A 17,486-nucleotide genomic window follows, 5' to 3' on the forward strand; every position below is an offset into this window, starting at 1 on the left:
ATATATATATAATATATATGTGTATATATATTATATATATATGTATATATATATTATATATATATAATACCAAATGAATCATAAAAACGATGAGAAATGCGTGTTGATAGTTCTTACGAATTTACTTTGGTAAAAAGTATATTATTACACGCCTACAATGCTAGATACGAATAGATATATCTAACAACGGACATTCGGTGACTCGTATACTAACGATAACTGCGTAATTATAATTGATGCATATTATTGCGGTAGACTATACGATTAATTGATCTAATTCATCGAAGAAACTGCTACTGCGCAGTAAGATTGTCCTCGTCTATAACTCGGCTAAATTACAATTCTTTCTCCGCCCGAAAGTTTATTACTTCTTTTACTTGTTATGTTCTTTTCTGCATTTTTTAAATATATATTATTTCTACTATAATGTCAATCGACCATTTTGTTTGGGGAGAGGGGGGAACACTCGAGCGATCCAGTAATTATGGGGGGATACTGAACGTTTCTGCGCGGCCCAGGATTAATTTGCCTGGAAGATCGGACCGCGTGGTAAAACACAGCCATCACGTAAGCTTCGCACTGATTACAAAATCTCTCACGCAGCTTTTCATTCGCACATTCACCGGTCTTTCACTTTCTCCCTCGTGTACTTACAGCTCTCATCCTCTTATCGCATGTATTCCTCTTATTCGACTTAGACTAAATACAATCGTAGATTACAATTATGTACAATTAACTATTTTTTACTGTGAAAATTCCGACGAGGCCGCGTACGAAGTAATCTCGAGAATCATCCCCGTTTTAATCCAACGTTCTTTTAATCGTTTCTTCCTATTTTTTTTTCAAGTTCTCTGTACACATACAATACACACGCATAATTCAGACATACACACATACACAGGAGAATTCGTGTAGACAAGACAAAAAATGTTTTTTCTTCTTTACAACATCAGTCCGTTGAATTCACAGTAGATTCCATGGAGACCTTCGTCAACAACCTCGACCGTTTCTTCAATCTGCTTTCTCTTTCATCAAGGAAAAACAGACATCTGGTCGCCGCCGCGAAATGGCACGCCCGTTTTCATCTCTCGAGTATTGTTTAAGAATAAAACCGGATTATTTTTGTTTTTTCTCGAGGAGTATAAATTCTTCTCATTTAACGTAGGAGAACGTCCGTTGAAGCGAGTCCAGAACGAGTATATCTTAGAAGTCGCGCGACCACCTTGTTCCTCTCGCCGAAATGAGCGTTTTTGTTTCGTGATTCTGTTGCCGTAAGAAGGTGAAATTTATAAAAGAAATTCATTAATATGAACAAAGAATAATCATCGTATATACATAAGATAATGATAATGATTAATAATAATAATATTAATATTAATAATAATAAAATATAATAATAATAAAATAAAAAACATGGTCTATAAATATCATCAACAGACTAATGCAAGTAATTCTTACATACAATTTTGTAAAAAATGTTGTATCAAGAACTATCGTATCATAGGCTTAGTGAAAACAGTTGATAAAATTCATACTCCGTACTTTATCAATTATATGTACAACTCCTATTGAAAATCTTGATCCTAAACGGATCTATCTGCAAAACAAAAAATATTTGATCACTAACGATTTGATTATTAATATCGATCTATTTATCGAAGTAGTATTATTCAATTTAATAATATTAGTAAAATATTTGACCTGATTTAAAGCAAATACCAAAAACTTGAAGTTTTGAAGCCTACGACGGCATCAGTGTTGTCTGTCTCTTTCTTAGATCTTTCCACTAAGCCAACGATACGCTGCAACAAATATTATAAAAAATTGTCTTGTAAGAATATGCAGTACCTCGATCTTCTTGGACCGTATCACTTGGAGGAACAGTTTTTCACCTTATTACGGCAACATGCTTTCACCGCAAGCGTGTATCGAGTCCGTTTTCTTTATCGATCGTAAAAATCATACAAGCACCGTATGTATGTGTTCTTGTCCTCTGCTTCATTACTCCACGAGTATCATTAATTATCACCTAACTTGGCATCCCTGCGGTATACTTGTCGCGGCAGGACACGTGGAGGAGTCCCTCTGCACGGAACTATTGTTCTCCTCCTCTTCTTCTTCTTCCTCCTCTCTGGAAGATTCCTCCTCGTCTTGACCCTTGATCGGTGGATTTCTCGTCTCGTTCGAAACTTCAGGACTTCCCGGTTTCTCCCTCGTTAAACTGGACTCCTCACCGTGGACTGGTGGGCCCTTCAACTCGTAGCCCTCTTGACAACGTGTCAATTTTAACCTAATCGGAGTGACTTTCGCCGAACGAACGTTTCTGGGTGCACTACCACCAGTATCTGGGTCGGTAGGTTGTTTCTCCTCGATGTTAGCAGCTACCGATGGGTAAACAGGCTCGTCTTTGACCGGTTCCGGAGGTGGGGGACCTACTCTACTATCAGTCGGATGTCGTTCCTCTTCGTCCTCTTCTTCCTCATCCGTGAGCAAAATCGGTAATTCGTCTGGAGAATCATTACCTTTGCCGAGTCTTATTATTAATTTCGGAGGAGCGGTTCCACCCTCGAGGATACGTACCCTAGCTTCCTTTCTACTCGACTGTCGTTTCTTTCGTTTACTATTTCTATCCTTTTTACTTTTCCCTCTTAATTTCTCATCGTTATCGAAACCGGCCATGATCATACGCCTGAATTTCATACTCTCTCTCTTTAACTCCTCGATGCTGGGTGTACTACTAGGAATACTGCACAACCGCTTTTTCGGCGGTCTGATCCTCGTTCTGTCATCCTGGCCACTTTCTTGGCCACCAATTATGCTGTTACCGATCTTGATCTTCAACTTCGGCGGACCACTGTTCGTAGTAGTGGTCGTGGTGGTCGTAGTCGTCGATCTACCGCCACTACTCTGCCTGCCTCTCCTACGATCCGTGTTTCCGACTGGAGCGTTACCACTGGAACTAGCACCGTTAGTAGCGCTGCCCCGCCTTCTCTCGACGCTTCCCTCTTCCTCGTTAGTATCCAAGAATCCGGCAGATCTTTCTTTTCTTCGTTTCTTCTCCATGTTCGCATCGACGACTGCCTTGTAGTCTTCCCTCGTGGGTATACTGGTCATCGAGGCAACCGCTTTCGGTATTGTTATCACTGTGCGATTGATCTGTGGCATGATGATTGGTGCTGACGTAGCCAGGTTTCCACAGCCTGGCTCGTCCATATTCATATCCTGAGAACAGTACTGCCGGAGCAATTCCTTCTTTCGCATTCGTCTAAGGTTTGAGGTTCCGGAAGCGATGGAAGCACTGGTAGCGGCTGGTGTGATTATCACGGGTGCCTGCTGTGCAAGCGGTGGTACCGACGAGGTAGCAACGTAATTAGCATCCAGGAAAGGACCTTTGATCTTAACCTTCAGCTGGTTTCTCGAATCCGTCAAGGAGACTTTATTGGCGTCAACAAAGCCAGAAGATGAGGCATCGATACTCGCATCAAAATTTGGCTTTGAACAGTCTTCTTGACCTTGCTTGATCAGCGCGGGTCCGAATTCTTTCTCGAGGTCTTCTTCGATATCCGGGAGGGCAGGATCATTAGCTGAAACGCTCGTAAACGTACCCAGGAAATGATTCTCGTACGTCTGACCATGCAAGGTAGAAGAACTTGAAGCATCAAGAGTGGAATTGTATGTTCTCATATCGACAGGGCCTGGAATAAGTGGTAGGACGGTATCGAAGCTCTGTCCAGCGTTTGACTGACTTTCCACGACAACAGAATCATCATGACTTGGAGAGCAAGAGAGTCGTCTGTCTTCCAGATACTTCCTGCTACCTCCAGGGCTGGAGAGTCTTGACTGAACGCTTTCTCCGGAAGCCATGACCGTGGAATCTCTCCTTTCGACTCCAGCCGTCGCGGCATCAGTCGACTTCTTTCGCTCTCTCATAGTGCGTAAATCGGCAATATTCGCCTCACTAGTTGAATCTTCGTCGGAATCGAAGTCGTAAACTGTGCCGACTAGTTTGTTCTGAATGGAGTCATCGTGTTGGCCGATACCCGCGCCGGAGACCAGAGAGAGTCCTGAATTTTGTCCGCTTCTACCTCGACCTCTGCCTCTTCCGCGTCCACGCCCCCTATAACCGGAGTGCTGCGCCGAATTTTTGGCACCTCTGCCACGACCTCGCGCTCCAGGAACGTTTTTCTGCGTTTCCTGTCTTGGAGATTTTCCCGGAGACTTCCCTTGCAAAGACGTTACACGAGCAGATGTCCTGGTAGGTTTGGAAGGTGACTTTTTCCCAGAATGTTGGCTCTTGCTGTCCGTTAGAGCTTCTTGAAGGCTCTCGACAACGGTGTCGCTGGCATGACTCTCTGGTGCTACGGTGTTTAAGAAGTTTATTGGCAACGAAGGTGAAGCGGTTACTTGCGTTTGTAATTGTTGTTGCGTCCTCTCTATAGGTTCTGCAGGTGGAACGGTGACTTGTGGAGGTGGTGGCGGTGGTGGTGGAGGTGGTGTGACTATCTTAGTAGGCGAGACCATGGCTGCGGTAAGCGCCATGTTGTGCGAGGAAGACGTGAATGCTGCGGTACATGGCGAAGCTTGTAGATTAAGCGAATCTTCTAGCGGTTTCACGTGTGGCAATAACGATTGAGCTCCTGGAAACGCAGCTCCAAATGCTGGCGGAAAAAGAGCTGGTCCAGGAGAAGGGTAAGGTAAAGGTGCTGCACAGGACTGTGGCGGAAATAGGCTGACTGGACCGGTACCGTAACTCGAATCCGCGTAGTATGTTGTTTCCATGGAACATGGTGGAAACGGAATGCTCGGTACATTCTTGTAAGGTGGAATGGAATGATCCTCCGCGGAAGAGGCGGAAGTAATCGAAGAAGATGTAGATCTTCGGGAAGGCAAAACTTGACTTTCCGCCCACCTGGTGTCTGGACGACCGTTTATATCATTGTACGGTGAATTTTGATCGTACTCCTGCTGTCTGACAACGTCGTCCTCTTTATCGAGCACCCTGTCCATCATTTCAGCAGCCTGATCCTCTTCTGATGCTGGCAAACTGATCAAATGTCTGCTCATTATTTCCATAGGACTTTCTTCAGGTATCTGTTGATCGAGTATCGTCCTTTCGTGTGGCTCTTGCTGACTATGTAGAATCGAATGTGATTGCTGCAAAAGATATTGTTCCTGGATACTCGGTGCGGTCAAATGAGTACGCGCGATAGAATCGTTCTCTGGAATAGTTTCATTAGAAAAATGATTGCTGTATCGACGATTCTGCGTCTCCATCAAAGCATTCAAATGTTGCACATCACTCAGTTCAAAACTATTGATGCTTGGTGGAACCCATCTCTCGTCAGTCTCCGCTCGATCGAGTTTTGATCGTTCCACTAAGCTTACTTTGTTCGCCTCACGATCCTCTTCATAGGCCGCATACCTATCGTTACCGCTCGAGTAGCATGTTTTTCTCTTTTCCTCTACCGTACTCTTATTATAAGTGCTAGGACGGGTTTCATTAATAGCTACCTCTTCTTCGGAAATTTCAACATTTTTTACGTTTAGGACTGGTTCTGCAATAGGCTCGAGGATCTTTGTCTCTTTTTCTGCTTGAGTTTGAGCAAGTTGCTGTTGCTGCTGCTGAAGTTGCGGGGATTGTTGTGGTTGTTGCGGTTGTAGTTGCTGCGGTTGTTGTTGTTGTTGCTCGTACGTTTTTTCTATTGGTGGTTCCTCCTTTTTGATTTCGCCATCCACAGGTACTGCCTCTAATTCGAACTGACTAGAATTTGATTTCTTCGAGAGTTCCATACGCAATTTCTCAACAAGATGCAATGTTTCCCTCGCGCTATCTTCTTTCGAATCTTCCTTGAACCACAACTCATTATTGAACGAGAAACTTAATGGTACACCCCGTTCTTCCGCATCTCTTGATATACCAAATCCATCTTCGTTCACTATTTCTTCTGTTAACATATCCTGGTCAAAATCAAACAATTCCGAAACACTCGCATCTTTACCATGTTGTGGCGAGAAAATTGATCTATTTGCAGATTTTCGTCGTTTTTGATGTTCTTTTTCAGAATTTTCAACTCTTTCCAAAACAGATTTGACGTTGTCATCTTTGCTGCTTTCTTTCTGCACATTGTCTTCCACGGAAACGGGCTGAGGTTCGATATTTTGCGGTGGTTCAACACTTCGTTGTTCGACAATTTCCTCCAGGTTCTTCGTTTGATTCCGATCCGTTTTCTTCTTTCCAGCTATAACTTTCTCAATTTCTGGTACCTCGGAAATATCCTTCTTTATTATCTCTTCCTCCACTTGTTCTTCCGATTTTGGTTTCTCAATAATAATATCGCTCTCGTTAATATGGTTTTTACGATCTTCGTTTTTCACAGCTTCTTTCATTTGTTGACTTTCTTCCACGGATCCCTTCTCTTCCTTTTCCTCGTCACAAGCAACTTTCTCAACTTTCACCTCCGAATTTTTACTCTTAGACAGTTTGTCGTGATGTTCACGTTTCTCCAACAATTTATCTAATCCCCTCAATGATTTTTTCGGACTATCCCTTTCCGCTCTACGCTGTTTCATTTCTTCTTCCAAAATATTGATCGCGTCCTTGCCTCCAATCTTTTTAACTTTCTTCTCTTCGTTCTTTGAAGAATTGTCCATGCATTCGTTAGTTTTTCCTTGATCAACAATCTTTGGTTCGTCTTTTCTACTCTCCTCTTCGTTTTTATTTTCTACTATCTTGACAGGTTGCTTGTCGGTTAACCGTTTCTCCGGTTTCTTGATCGTTTCTTTCCCACTCTTTTCATCCTTTGCGACAGACTCGTTCGGTTTTCGCTTTCTGCCTTCGGACTTGGTCTTCTTATCTTCTTTCCTTGACAAGGACTGCTGCTTACTAGCTTGACCCGACTTTTTGGGAGGTCTGGACCCAGGAACACTTCTTGCCCCATCATGATCTCCAGACCCAATGAGCAGATCCTCATTAGTCTCTGTTCCTGTTGTTGTGGCTCCCGCTGTTGCTGGTTGCTTTTGTTTGTTGTCTCTTTGATCCTGCTTCTTGGCAGTTGCTTCTTGTTGTTGTGTCTGTGGCTGTTGTTGTTCTTTAGGGGTTCTACGAGATTCCTCTCTCTCAGTAGGCGGCTGAAACTCAGGTCCCCGCCGCCCGTCGGAAGTTTTAAGCTTCTTCTCGGGCAGCTTCTTGAGTTTCCGCCCTGAAATTTGTTTTCTTTCAGCATCCTGTCGTTCTGGTGACGTTTTATTAGACTGTTGCCTTCTATTTGCTGTGCTTGAAATTGTAACCGGTTTACTTTTCGTTTTGTTACCAGTATCACTTTCAGAGGAAGTAGAACAAGAAGAACCGTCCACCACTTCATCTGAGAATTTCCTACGTTCTGGATTTTCGGAATCACTGCTACTTTCTGAGGAACTACTACAACTATTACTACTACTGCTGCTATCGCTGTTGCTTGAAAGCACCGACGACTTTTGGTCGCTCGGTTTTCTAGGTCTTCTCGGGCGACTCTCCTTCGAGATGATTTCCTCTTTCCTGGAGGACGATTCTTCTTTCTTAGAAATCAATTCGTCCTTTCTGGATGAAACTTCCTCTTTTCTAGAGGATGAGGAAGAAGAAGATGAAGAAGAGGATGAAGATGACGAAGAGGATGAGGAAGATGACGACGATGAAGATGATGAGGATGTTTCTTCTTTTCGTGAAGGAAGTTCTTCTTTTCTGGAAGAATCGTCCTTTTTAATTTCCTTCCTTTTTCCTGCTTCTGGAGATTCCTTTTTCGATCTTCCGTCAAGCGTCTCCTGTTCGATTTGCTGCGTAGTCTTAGTACCCATGCCACTTTTGATGTGTTCGGCGGCCTTCTTGGCAGCTTGTCTTTGCGGCACATACGCCAAAATCTCCGTTCCATCTTCTTTATCGAAATCATATACATCGTTATTTTTAGTTTCTTTCGACTGTTTGTTTTCTCTCTGTTTTTTATTAGGAGTTTTGTCTTTTGATTGCTTCGACGAGGAACATTTCGGAAATTCCTCGACAGGAGACTTAATTACTTCTGGAGTAGATTCAGGCACCGAATTGTCTTTTTTGCCTTGCTGTGTGCGTTGCATGATTTCCGAAGCTTTCTTCGCAGCTTGTCTCTGTGGAACGATTAATGCAGAAGGTATATATTCTTTCTTTTTAGAGCCAGCTTTATTTTGATTCTCTTTATTCTTCGATCCTGTATTATGATACGTTGATTCGACATGTCTGGGATCTTTGCCAAAACTTTTTTGTGAATTTTTTGACAAATTTGCTGCGGAAAACTCTTTCACCGCTGCTTTTGTGATTAAAACCGCAGAATGAGATGCATGTTCTTGGGAGTCAGAGTCAGTATCTGAATAAATAGTGGAAGCGGTAAAATGCTTCGTTGCGCCACCGCTTAACATTAACAGTTCATCGCTTTCACTACCAGAAGCACTTCCTAATTCTTTCTCCATATGTTCGAGCGTATGCGATCTACTATTCACAAGCTTTTCATTTTCACTGTTATCCCTAAGCGCCGAATGTAATTTATCAGCCGATTGAACAGTCTTTTTCGTTTTTCTTCGCGATAGTTTAGTTTTCGTCGAAACGTTAGTTTCTTCTTCCGTACTCGACTCAGTTTTTGATTTTTCGGTTGTCTTCACCTTAGCCGCATCCGTTTCACTACTACTGACAGATGATAGATCACTGCCATAAAGAGTCTTTCTTCGGACAGAGCCATTGAAGTATAACTTTTTACTAGAGGCACCATTAAAATCTTGTTGTTGTTGTTGCTGCTGTTGTTGCTGCTGCTGAGTCTTCTTCTCTTCACTAGTCGGAGAGTCTATACCAGCGATTCTGGCAATAATCGTGTCAAAGTCGTGAGTGTGATCCTCCGAGTCAGGGTGGGAATATAATCGGTCGTATATCGAAGGTCCATGATTTGCTTCCATTACAGCAGCGGCTGCTGACGGTGGTAAAGGTGGACCAGACATTAGTAAAGCTTGCTTGTGGAAAGTCTGCTCTCGTAATCTGAGGAAGGTTCGACAGAGTTTTTCCCTTCTGCCAACCATGTAACATAGGTTTCGAACTCTTTCCAGATCTTGGCGCAATTGCACAAATGTCCTCATCTTTTCAAGATCTGCTGCTTGTCCTTGATTACGCGATCCACTACCCGAAAGTTCTCCACAACGCGGTGCCAAAAGCGGTTTGTTATGACCGGCCTATAAAATTAAATGAAAAAAATTAAGAAAAAATAAATTTAACATAAGAAAGCTGTTCACTTATTTCATTTATGATTTTCTGCTTATTCTCGATATAAATGTTGACTTTATAAAGAAACAACGCTAAAATTAGTGAAGCGAAATAAAATGTTTAAATAGGGTGTAGGAAAAAATAAATTTAAACAAGTAATTCAAACATATTAAATTAATAAGTCAAATTACTTTTATAATTATAATCTTAAATAGAAAAATCGTAGATTAATAACAATCATTAGTACAGAAGCACATAGTAAACAACAAAAAATTATTATTAGTTTCAACTAATATGTGATGTTTTCAAATCTTACTTACCCTTCTTTTGAGCTTCCAATAATTATAAATATAAACAATGCCATCAGGATCGACATCTAACTGCTGCGAAGCGATATCCTTTAAACTCACGTGTTTGTCAAATTCTGCTTCAATTTCCTGTAGTCTAATGAAAAATAGACGAAAATTTATAATAAATATAGGAAGTTGATAAAGAAAAATTAAAAATTAACGAAAAAGTGATTAAACACATACTTTGCAGCACGTGCTTGATTTTTCTCTTCAGAAGTCATGTCTTTTCTCTTACGTCTTCTAGACTCTGCATCTTCGGAATCTGATCCCGCTTTGTCAGCTCCACTTCCTATAGTGCTTCCAGTACCTTGAACTTTATCTTTCGTATTTGTTCTACTATGTTTCTGGCAGTAAGACTGTAAATAAAATTTACAGTAATATTCACATTATTATTCTTCAATACCAAAAAAATTGTAATAATAATTAATAATTTAGTACTTTTGGAATTAATATTCTCAATTATTTGATAAATAGTACCCTTAATTTTACTCCATCATCTGCCATTTCGTCTTCAATGATTGCCTTCATTTCTAAGCCATATTTGAAGGCACACGTTACGTGATACGCTGTCTTACACGTCTTTATACTGCACTGGATGCAAGCACCGACCCTCTCTCGACACAATACACATATTAAGGCCCATCGACTTTGCTATAAAGAAAAATTTATTATATGAACTTAAAATTTTTACTTTTTTTTCTATAAAATTTATATTGAACATATATGTATATATATATTTCACATACCGGAATGCTGGATATTTTAGTAATAGGCTCCATTCTTTCGACACAACCAATACTGACTTCTGGGATCCATAAAGCACAAGAAACATGAGCCCATTTTTGGCCACTACGAGTACACTTCATAGCACCACCTTTGTTAGGACAAAGAACACAATCTGGTCGTTGACTTAGAGAACAAGTTCTGCATAGCCATGAACCATCTGGTATTGAAGTAATTCCATAACATGCTTGATGTACACATATATTGCAGCAGTCACAAAATACCATTTCATTTCCTTCCTCAGAATCAGGCTAACAAAATAATTTTTATTACTATTCAGTATTATTAATCCTGTTTCATGAAATTAATCAGAAGATACTTACAGATCTGCAAACATCGCAAATCACATTTTCATCATACTCAATACCAAGACCTTCCTCATTCTTGACTATAGTTTGTATTCTTTCCCAACAACGAACTTCCAGTTCTTCTATCACACGTTCCAATTGTGATTCCGTAATAGGCAATTGTCCAGCCTAAAATTATAATGCAATTATAAATTATAAAATTATATAATAAAACTATGCAATTTTGAATAAACATTTACTTTCATATTTTGGCTGTAAAGAATAAATTATACATGTATAAAGTTTTATTATTCATATCCATTAAATCTACTAAAATAAAACAGTAAATGACAAATATAGATTATTTATTCAATCAAATAAGAAATTTTTATTGACTTATTTAACGAAATGTTATGTGATGAAAACTAGTCAATTTCAAGCATACCTGTGCACGTTCACCGTTTAATACATCCAACCAAGCAATATCAGTATCATCAAGGTCATAGGCACAAGCTTTTTCTGCTCGTGCTGGAGTTGTGCTTAAATGATGATCTTCAGGGTTGAAATAATCATCACGAGATATCCTTACGAACTTTTTAGGTCTATGAAAATTCCATCATTGAAGAAAATTAGCAAAAGACTATTCATTTATATTATGTTAATTATAGTTATTAATATGTAAAGTGATACATGTCTAAAATTAAACTAAAAATCAGGAATAAAAATCACATTTCCATCAAGTATAAATCATTTTCTAACCAAATATAGAATAGACATTAGGTTCCAAATAATTTTTAAAATATTAACATTTCTTTTTAGAAAAATAAGATCAGTGGTTCCTTAAAGCATTCTATTAACTTTATGAAACCTCAAAGATTATATTTTAATATGCAGAAAGGATTTTTCTCTTGTAGTAGTACTTGCTACAGTACAGCAATTACCATGTAGATAATGACAATAGTGTTGTAAATTATAAGTAACATTATAATAATTGTTTCGAACAAAATTATTTATTAAATTCAATGTAACTATTGAATATCTATCATATTCAAAACATAGTTATTTTCAGACATATTTAAAGAAGATACAATAAACTGTAAATATGACTTACAATTTAAATTCACTGTGCTGCTTTATAGGTGTAGCTTGTGTGATAGTGACTGTTGGTTCTGGAAGGGAGTCTGGGTTGACAGGTACTTGAACACCTCTCTCCCATTCTTGCTTCCATTGATCAGTAATAACCCAATATTCATTGGGACTTAGTGGCTCACTGTCAGGTAATTTCATTGCGCTAATCAAATCCTTACGAAATAATTCTGCAGGAGCCTCAGCAGAGGAGCGATTATATATACTAGAGATTTTAATGTCACAGAGTGGTCTGGGGGTCCAGGATGCCCCTCCTTGACTGGACGACGCCATCGTCTCCTCCTCTTCTGAGGGCCCCATGGTAGCTGCCAGCGACGACGAACCCGACGCTGGGACCAGCCTACATTTGCGCCTTTTGATTGCGCCTGGGCAAGACGCCAAATCATTGTCGTTTCTATTTATTCGTTTGCCTCGCTGTGCCATTCTACTATACCAAGTGAGCTAGCGGTACGTGGCACGTGCAGGTGAGCCGCGCACACCCTAAAACATTTCATTATTGTAAATTAAATGAATAATAAAAAAAATTTGAAGCAAAGGTATTTATTTAATTACTCACTACATAGTCGTCCATGTATTTATTATCTAGAAAGCGGATTCCTCTTGGAGCTGCAACAACAAAAATATAATTGTGGCTTTGATCTAGTTAAAAGAAAAGCTTACAAAATTTAATTAAAACTTCTTCAAATAATTATCAACTATGTCTTAACACCAAATATGATTCCCTGTGCAAAATTAATTGTTCTTCATAAATAAAGGAATATTTATATAGGAATAACAATATTACATGATTTTAATAAAAATATTACATAAAATAAAATTTCCATGCTTAGATACAACAAATGGAGTATATCACATTAAAATGAAAACAAAGCAATATATAAAATCAACAATTTATGCATTACATTGTATAAATTTAAATTAATAACTGTTTGCAAAGAAATAATAGAAAAAAAGAATCAAATCTAGTAAAAATAGTACATATATGCAATTATAATACACAGCAGTAACTGCGTAGAAAAAATATGTAGAATATGATTATTGAAACATATTTCATACGATACACACTGCAATAATGTTCATCAATTAAGTAGAAATGTATTATTACACATAATAAAAATATGAAAGTAAATATAGATAAAGAATTGGTATTACACAGAGATCATAACTGTAAGACACAAAGCATTCCTTCGCAAACTGAATTTGCAAAGATAACATTTGAGATTAGAACTATTCGATAACACAAATTGACAATTCTACTAATTAGCACACATTAAGATGTTTATATCAGAATTCTAATAATGCAAACACGTTTGAGAGCATAACACTCGGACAAAAGGACTGATGGTATAGACCGATTGTATTGCAGGGGGTCTGCGGCCGTTGATCCTCGATGGCCGCCGCGGAGAGGTTATAAATGGGGCAGTCCAGCAGGAAAAGTTATTATTCGAATGAAATAGTTTTCCCGTAACGTAACAAGGCGTCGAGGAGTTGGAAAAACACAATAATCTTGGTGAAACTGATCGCCGTGGCGGGTGGCATGTAAACATTGCGACGAAGTTACTCCGCGGCGACGCTCGAGCGGCGCCGAGGCTCGACCGTGAACGATCGCTGTATGACTTTCGATGACTCGACACGAGGAAGTCGAGGTTCGCGGTCGAGAATAGACGTCTAGAAGAAGATCGGGCGGAGAGTCGAAAATGCTCACGGGTCCATTGGGCTGGTGGTGCTCCTGCTGGCCGACAACATTGACAATACAGATGGCGACAGGCTCGACTCGCACACGAATCTCGATACACACGTATACACATCTGAACGCACACGCAGCCGAATTTCAATACACATGCACAGAAATGTAAGTAAATACGCACACGCGACGTAAGAACACAGGTATGCACGAACGTGAATATATACGCACACGATGTTGATACGAACACGCGAGCACAAGTTCGACACGCACACGTAAACATGAACACGCACGCGCGCGCAAGAGAGAGCAAGAACGAAAGAGACAGAAAAAGATAGAAATGGTCGGAAGGCAGTAAATGCCTTATTATTGATCTATCGACGGAGAGGGTGATTTCGCGCGCGATGATGCACGTGACAAATAATAGCCGGTATGTCTGATCGTGAATGATCGAATTATTCTTCGATCGGTAGCTCCGAGATGGCAGTAGTCCGAGTACGCCTCTGTCACGGCAGCCTAACCAAGATGTCCTCATTAGCAATTCGAGTCGCAGCCGCGACCAGCTCGGTTTTACTCACTTCGTGGCCCGAGGGCTCCTGTCGAGCTCACTCGACGCCCTCAAATAGCCTCCGTAAGGACACCCGATGGCTTTCTTCCTCGCGCGGTGCACCGAATCGATATTGTATTTACATTAATGTGGATACTGCTGTTTGGCGCCATCATGCCTAAAAAAATAACTGTCTGTGCGCGGAGTCACGTGACCCTGCGACACGGTAAGATCCCACGATTGCTTTTATCCATAAGCCACTATGAGCTCTGGAAACTGAGCAGAATAAGAATTTGTGGAATAAGTTATCACGAATGTTTCTAATAAACGTTGCTTTATTCTAGTTAAAATCCACTAAGAATTAAATAAAGAAACATCGGTTTTTTATTTAATAAAAATTCATGGTATAAGTGCAATTTTTAAATATTTTCTTCATTTAGCATTTATGTATAACGTTTACTAATGTGTTTTGCGAATGAACTCTTTTTTCGTCAGTTAAATTAAAATTCAAAAAGTATTTAAATGGAGAGGAGAAAAAAGCTATATTATTTAAACAATTTATTCCTAGAAGTGTTTTACAGAATAAGCCACTATATCATCTAGGATTTTTGTTAACTAACTATTTTACGATGTGCCCGTAAAGTAACTAGTACCATGATCATATAAACAGGTCCCGACACCCACTAGGGAAAACCGTCCGAAAATTGAATCATGAAAACTCAACATGGGAAGCAACAGAGTTCTCGTTTTTGAAAGATAGACAAGGAAGAATAAAGTATCTCTGCTTCTGATTGAGACATTCATGGCATATCACACATGCGCAGAACACTAACCTTCTTGTCTTTCAAGTTGATTTTTCACGACTCAATTTTCGGACGGTTTTCCTTATACTTCAGTATCTGAATACCGAGATTTGTTTATGAATCGTAACTAGTACTGCTACAAATTTTAAGAACTAATTTTGATGCTTGACTTATGTTCATTTGATAGTAGATAATTGCTATAATAAATAGACACATATGTATTTATAGGGAATAATTTAAAATATTTAACATATTAAAACATTCATCTTTTTTTTTCTTTTGTAAAAAAATATTTAATCCCTTTTTTAACTTTTTTAAACATATTATGCATGTTTTATAACATAGGATTTTCTTAAAATTCAAATAGTATTTAATAGCAGCTTTTTTATTGTGCTAAGGTTATAGTAAACGGCTTGAGTACAATTTTATTTATTTTTAATATGTTCTTACAAGATCCAAAAACAAACTAAGATAACAATATTTTTCAGGAATCATTTATACATTATTGTTGTACAATAACATTTATAAAATTATTTATTGGCAGTTAATAATATATAAAATTCTATAAGTTCTACAAGGAATATTTCTTATTCTTTCCATATTCCAGTGATAGATACCTACAAAACAGTAACCTACAAAACAGAGTTTAAGAGAAAAAATACTATTTTTATTGTTTTACTTTTAGAAACGCAAAAAAAAAAAAAATATTCTGTAGTTATTTTACAGCAATTTAAAATAAACAGACCATTAAATCGTAAATCAATTTGCCATGTTTATGTTATGAAGGTTATATTGACATTAATATAAAGGATGGAACAGGTATTTTATGGGACATTTTTTTTCTATTATTGTTGAAAGTTTTACAATATGATAATTTATTATTTTTAGGATTTGAAGACGAAAATCGATCAGGCTTGTCGAACAGCCGAAGAATTTACAAAACTTTATTATGAAAGTTTAGATAAACGCAGATATGTAAGTAATTTTAATACTGTTTGAAATTGTTATTTTATACAAATTAAACAACGAAATCCAAAAAGTTAAGAGAAATAAAACAAATAAATTTACAGAATATATATATCATATTTATTTTAGCTTATATCAAGGTTATATTTGGATACTGCGACTTTAATATGGAATGGGAATGGTATTGAAGGCAAAGATAACATACAGAAATTTTGGACAGATTTGCCACCTTCAGATCATTCTGTTTTTACTTTAGATGCTCAACCAATAACGGGTAAATAGATCTATATGTTAGACAATATATGTTTTAAATACCTTCAATTTTTGTTATCCTTAGTTATAAATTTATATGCTTTCATAACATTGTTTTCTTTCATTATATTTTGAACAAAAATTACTATTGAATATTAAATATATATAAATATATTTAATTATGGTATTAGGTCCTGAGGTGGCAGATCAATTAACATTTCTTGTAAAAGTTGGAGGGCAAGTAAAGTATGATGATAAAACGTCGAAACCATTTAACCAAAGCTTCTTAATTGCAGCTATGGGAGATAAGTGGAAAATTGTAAGCGATTGTTTCCGAGTACAAGAAGCAATAGAAAATGTAAATTGAAATATAAAATAAGTTAATTTATATGTGTTTTCAAAATTTTCAAAGACCTTCTTGATTCAATATTCCTTTTTATTTCTATCGTCGGTCTTATATCAATGTATAAAGCGATATTAAAATTTTCGTATTAATGAATCAGTACGTTGGTCGATCATTTAGGAATAACTTTACACGAGAAAAAACTAAAAATAAATATAGATATAAATACTTAGACATAAACATTACTATGATACATATCGTATAAAACATCGATTTCATATCCTTTGACGGTTCATCAACTTAAATATCCAATGATTAATAAGATTCTGAGAAGTTCTAAATGTACATCTTTCTAAATGAAATACCTATCAATATATAGTTCGTAATACTTCTTAAGGTCTATAAATATTGCCTATAATTACTAAAATTTTGAAAAAATCACACATAACATTCCCTATTTATATTAACTGTGTTATACTTCCTATCAGTTAACATTAATGAGATTAATAGTACTATGATAAAACGAAATTCCATAATTAAATGTAACATGCAATAAGATTATAATACAACTATCTAACATATAATAGACAAGACTGTTTGTAAAGCATCATTCTTATAACAAGAATTGAAAATTGTTTTAAAATTATTAAACATATTTAGGCTAAAAGATCACTTAAAATGTTATGTGTGATCCTTTGAAAATAATTATGTATTTACAGATAACATTTTATTGAATACTTTGCCTTAATAAACTAAGAATTGATTTAAATTCCAATTAAAAATCTATACATCTAGGACTTCTCAAGAAGATTCGTTCGTACGATCGCTCGTCTTTCTTTCCCTCCCACCCTCTCTCTCCCTCTCTTTCTCGCTTTTTTTATTTGAAGATAAAAGATAAGTCGATCGGTGTATCACAGGTACAAATGATGTAAAAAAAAAGAAAAAAAAGATATAGAGAAATGATTGGGTGATCGGACCGAAAGAAGAGAAATTCCGGTTCGCGTAACTAGCGTTGTCGATCGATGTATTCTAGTAGCCATATGTAGGCAGTGTTACAAGGAAAAATGTCTTGATT

The 17,486-nt window shown here is 37.7% G+C and overlaps 2 protein-coding genes and 1 long non-coding RNA gene across 10 annotated transcripts; 2 read left to right on the plus strand and 1 right to left on the minus strand.

Moving 5' to 3' along the window:
* The first annotated feature begins 254 nt into the window (after nt 1-254).
* On the plus strand, nt 255-12,329 carry LOC117215786. Its single transcript, XR_004489216.1, has 3 exons — nt 255-567; nt 11,810-11,947; nt 12,043-12,329. It is a non-coding gene; the product is annotated as an uncharacterized LOC117215786 (long non-coding RNA).
* On the minus strand, nt 835-12,275 carry LOC117215782 (PHD finger protein rhinoceros-like). Of its 8 annotated transcripts, none has more exons than XR_004489214.1 (10): nt 11,782-12,275; nt 11,116-11,272; nt 10,707-10,859; nt 10,347-10,634; nt 10,078-10,251; nt 9,784-9,956; nt 9,571-9,694; nt 1,893-9,219; nt 1,702-1,802; nt 835-1,597 (listed from the first exon to the last, which is right to left on the minus strand). XR_004489214.1 is itself a non-coding variant. In XM_033462253.1 (8 exons), the coding sequence occupies exons 1-8, from the start codon at nt 12,237-12,239 to the stop codon at nt 2,026-2,028; spliced, it is 8,721 nt and encodes a 2,906-aa protein (XP_033318144.1). In that variant the 5' UTR covers nt 12,240-12,275; the 3' UTR covers nt 835-2,025. The 8 variants fall into 8 exon arrangements, 1 of the variants encoding a protein (XP_033318144.1); XR_004489213.1 differs by having other exon boundaries at nt 835-1,263; nt 1,543-1,597; nt 1,702-9,219; XR_004489212.1 differs by having other exon boundaries at nt 835-1,802.
* Nucleotides 12,330-15,424: 3,095 nt separating the features above from the next.
* Nucleotides 15,425-17,350, plus strand: LOC117215785 (NTF2-related export protein). Its single transcript, XM_033462264.1, has 4 exons — nt 15,425-15,669; nt 15,739-15,825; nt 15,946-16,090; nt 16,260-17,350. The coding sequence occupies exons 1-4, from the start codon at nt 15,661-15,663 to the stop codon at nt 16,433-16,435; spliced, it is 417 nt and encodes a 138-aa protein (XP_033318155.1). The 5' UTR covers nt 15,425-15,660; the 3' UTR covers nt 16,436-17,350.
* Nucleotides 17,351-17,486: the final 136 nt, after the last annotated feature.

Source organism: Bombus bifarius, unplaced genomic scaffold, assembly GCF_011952205.1.
Source record: "Bombus bifarius isolate JDL3187 unplaced genomic scaffold, Bbif_JDL3187 scf7180000009790, whole genome shotgun sequence".
NCBI classification, from domain to species: Eukaryota; Metazoa; Arthropoda; class Insecta; order Hymenoptera; family Apidae; genus Bombus; species Bombus bifarius.

Coding starts and splice junctions, on each gene's coding strand:
- LOC117215782 (XM_033462253.1), bottom strand. CDS start 12,239: ATGGCACAGCGAGGCAAACGAATAAATAGAAACGACAATGATTTGGCG. Junction 10,860..11,115: donor TAAACGGTGAACGTGCACAG/GTATGCTTGAAA, acceptor TTATAATTTTAG/GCTGGACAATTGCCTATTAC. Junction 10,252..10,346: donor CTAAAATATCCAGCATTCCG/GTATGTGAAATA, acceptor TTTTCTTTATAG/CAAAGTCGATGGGCCTTAAT.
- LOC117215785 (XM_033462264.1), top strand. Junction 15,826..15,945: donor GTTTAGATAAACGCAGATAT/GTAAGTAATTTT, acceptor TATTTATTTTAG/CTTATATCAAGGTTATATTT. Junction 16,091..16,259: donor AGATGCTCAACCAATAACGG/GTAAATAGATCT, acceptor TTATGGTATTAG/GTCCTGAGGTGGCAGATCAA.